This window comes from Anoplophora glabripennis, unplaced genomic scaffold, assembly GCF_000390285.2.
Source record: "Anoplophora glabripennis isolate ALB-LARVAE unplaced genomic scaffold, Agla_2.0 scaffold3604, whole genome shotgun sequence".
NCBI classification, from domain to species: domain Eukaryota; kingdom Metazoa; phylum Arthropoda; class Insecta; order Coleoptera; family Cerambycidae; genus Anoplophora; species Anoplophora glabripennis.
The window spans coordinates 3,185-6,532 of NW_019419677.1; the positions used below are offsets into that span (position 1 = coordinate 3,185).

Genomic DNA, 3,348 nt, shown 5'->3' on the forward strand with positions numbered 1-3,348 from the left:
TATAATATGGGGTTTGTATAATATTTAAAAGTCATGTTTAAAAGTCTTAATAAGAAAGCTAATTGGTTTCTGAGATGCGGTATTCTGAAGTTCATTCAGTCAAATATACTGGAAGCAGTTTGAGACATATATTGACGAAACGAGCTAATAATTGAATTAGTAAGAGACAAAAGCTTATTCAATTCATATATAAATCTATTAGTATGGATATTCTGTACGGAATATATTGGAAATTAAACAGCAAGATTTATTGGACTGCTATGAATTCTCTTGTTAATATTTTATTAATCGAATTTCTGTGGTACTCTGAGTTTTTTTTTTCAAATNAATTACAGACTGCAGTAGCAACGTAAATAAAACTGAATTTGTATGCATAATGGAATGAAATCTGTGTTTCCTGTTTCCTGTTTGCTTTCTTCGTTCTCCTCTGTGTGCCGTAAGCAAAATTAAATATATGCAAACGATTATTCGGTTGCTTGAGAAAGGCACGTGCTTTTTGTTTACAATTCATAGAATATTGCATATTCATTTATGCACGAGTTACCAGCTTTCTGGAACATATTTATAATATATACATATATGGTGAGTCTAGTTCTCATTTTATTTTATTTATAAATACACTACCCTACACTAATAACCAATAATGAGAAAGAATTAATTAAATCTGTCATGGTTTAGTTTAATATTTCAAATTTAAATTTAGTTACATAGCAAAACCACATATACCTAGTAAAACTTCAGTATAACAATCTAATGATTTACTCAACTCTTCATCTAACTTTTCCTCATTCATATTTTATACAGAAATTGTATTAAAATATTCTGTTTTAAAATTTTAACACGGTCAGCAATGCCTCTTGTTAAAATCTGCTTGTGTTTGTTTAAGTAAATTAGGAGTTTTGCACATACAATTCATACGTTTTGTGAGTACAGTTCTTGCAAAGGGTCTTCTCATGTTAAAATTCCTGAAAACGGGCTACAAATACCTCCAATTTAGATGGCAATTTTTTTATTTGAAATAATAAAAATTACAATAAAGCTAAGAGAATGCTTATAAGGAAAGGAACAAATACTTCATTTCGTGCCCAAATGTGTTCAAAAAGAAAATAAAGCCTCAAGCCGATAACGTTTGCAGAAATCTAATTATCTTGGATTACATGCACTCGGGATGCAGCGGCTGTAAATAGTTTCCGGAAACGCAGCCCCGGGCGGTTCTTCCTAATTTAATGCAAGTTCCCACAACCCTCTTCATCACCTATAAAACAAAGAGAACATGATAAAACGGAATAAAATTGCTACCTACATCTACCAACTTGAGTTAGAAGTTACAGACATGAAAGTTGTGAGTCATTTGTGTATCTAATAACACAACTACACGAAAAAAGAAAAGTGGTATATATTCCAAAGACCTAGACATACATATTTTTATGTATTTTGACTCCTGAATCCGAATCCGGAATAAGAATTGCTCCAACACATTCAATTTATTTTTAAATCTCGAGAAATCTCCCTTAAATACAGACGATAACCGAATTCAGAATCCCCTCCGTCCCACATTTTTTAAATCACCAAAAAAAACCATTAAATACGTTAATGTTTAAAAGAGTATATCAGTAACACCCTGTACTGTTACTTATAGTTGTCACACAGACAATAGGAAAGATTTACTCTAAATTACTTAGAAACCTGGTGGAAAATGACATTGAAGGCAAACAACCCAAGGAACAAGCAGAATTTCGAGTAGACAGATCTACAGTAGACAATTTTTTTACTCTTAAAAACATTAAAAATGCGAATCCAACGAAATATGAGAAACGCATATAGCTCTGACAGACCTGGAAAAAGCATATGACAGCGTCCCAATAATATTAGAGTTGTGGAGAATGGAGAGTGGTATCATAGATGATGAAAACGGTGCAGAAATATGGGATCTAAGCAAAATCAATAAAAGTCTATTAATGGCAACAGAGATGGACTTCCTCAGAAGAAGCTGTAGACAATCCCTACTTGAAAAAGTATAAACTTAAATCGTTAGAAGGGATGTGAACATCGAGAAAGATATTACATTACAAATAAAACGAAGGGCTACTACAGATCGAAATGTTATTTCTCTAAAAATGTACAAGTACTAATCTTCCCAAATAACAAATATACCTGGTACTCCAGATGACAAGGGGCGTGCTCAGGAACATCTTCATTGTCTTCGTTCTCGTACTCTGCGTGCTTGGCCACGCCCATAATTGGTCCTTCGTCGTCCACTAAAATTTCCCTGGGCTGGCCAATGATCATGTTGAAAAAAATGATTAGTAAAACTGAGATTTGCAAAACACCACTTATGGCCATTGGATTCGACTGAAGAAAAGCACCTCCACGTACGGAGTTTATATGTGATGCTGGGAATACTTACAAGTGTCTCATTTTCTCGTTTACTCGAGATGTTAATTAAATTCGTTGCTACGGTTTTGTGTAATTAAACGTAAATAAACTAACAAACTTATTTTGGAAAAGGTTATTTTGCATCGAATGTAATTACAACTTCTATACTTAGATATTGATGCTCGTAGCGTAACAATGACGTTGCGATAAATTTCCACGGTTAATTGCTCTCATTAGTACCAAAAAGAAGAGTAAAGATTTTTCTTAAAATGAGTCCTAAGGGCCCTTAGATCCGTCAAAGATTTTTGGTTAATTTCTTAAAAACTATATTCCACACGTTGATTCACAGCAAGTACAAAAAATCTGAGGAAGATAAATAATGAGAAACGTTGTTTTAATTTGCGAAAAGCGGAACAAGTATAATCTATAAGTAAACAAATTTTTCAGGGATCTGCACCAGGTCTCACAAAAGTTTTAAAATTTTTTATAAGAGCGTCTATTTCATGTAGTCTTAAGCAAATAACGTGCATGGATGGCATATTCGTATGGGTCTCTTATGTATTTTTTATTTTATCGCATTTCCTTTTGAATGTACAAACAATTCTCGGCGGGTACATATATTTTTGTCACATTAACATAAATCACCCTTGTATATCACTCCACCAAATATGGTCGTGGCGTCCAAATTAAGCCTTTTAACTTTTAAAGGATAAGCTAAAACAATACTGTATAAATTATTTCAGACTTGGATGATGTCGACATTACTCTCTACGTAAATCCCATAATCTCTTTATTTCTTTAGTTTAATTGCTATCGCATGTGTGTACATTTAACAATAATTCTTGTACCTCTAGATTTTCTCCAAAGTAATATATTTTTTCTTTGATAATACGTACTGATTTCAATTACTCGATTGATTTACTGTCAGGCTGGGTATAATAGATCCCGTTTCAATATGGCAACACGTCAATA

The 3,348-nt window shown here is 32.8% G+C and overlaps 1 protein-coding gene across 1 annotated transcript; it reads right to left on the reverse strand.

The window, feature by feature from the left end:
- Window positions 1-992: 992 nt before the first annotated feature.
- On the reverse strand, window positions 993-2,347 carry LOC111692798. Its single transcript, XM_023456918.1, has 2 exons — window positions 2,155-2,347; window positions 993-1,255 (listed from the first exon to the last, which is right to left on the reverse strand). The coding sequence occupies exons 1-2, from the start codon at window positions 2,341-2,343 to the stop codon at window positions 1,154-1,156; spliced, it is 291 nt and encodes a 96-aa protein (XP_023312686.1). The 5' UTR covers window positions 2,344-2,347; the 3' UTR covers window positions 993-1,153.
- Window positions 2,348-3,348: the final 1,001 nt, after the last annotated feature.

What these genes read in the sequence shown, in the direction of transcription:
- LOC111692798 (XM_023456918.1), bottom strand. Translation starts at nt 2,343, where the DNA reads ATGGCCATAAGTGGTGTTTTGCAAATCTCAGTTTTACTAATCATTTTT. An exon ending in CTTGTCATCTGGAGTACCAG is followed by an intron (nt 1,256 to 2,154) that starts GTATATTTGTTA and finishes TTTGTTTTATAG; the next exon opens with GTGATGAAGAGGGTTGTGGG.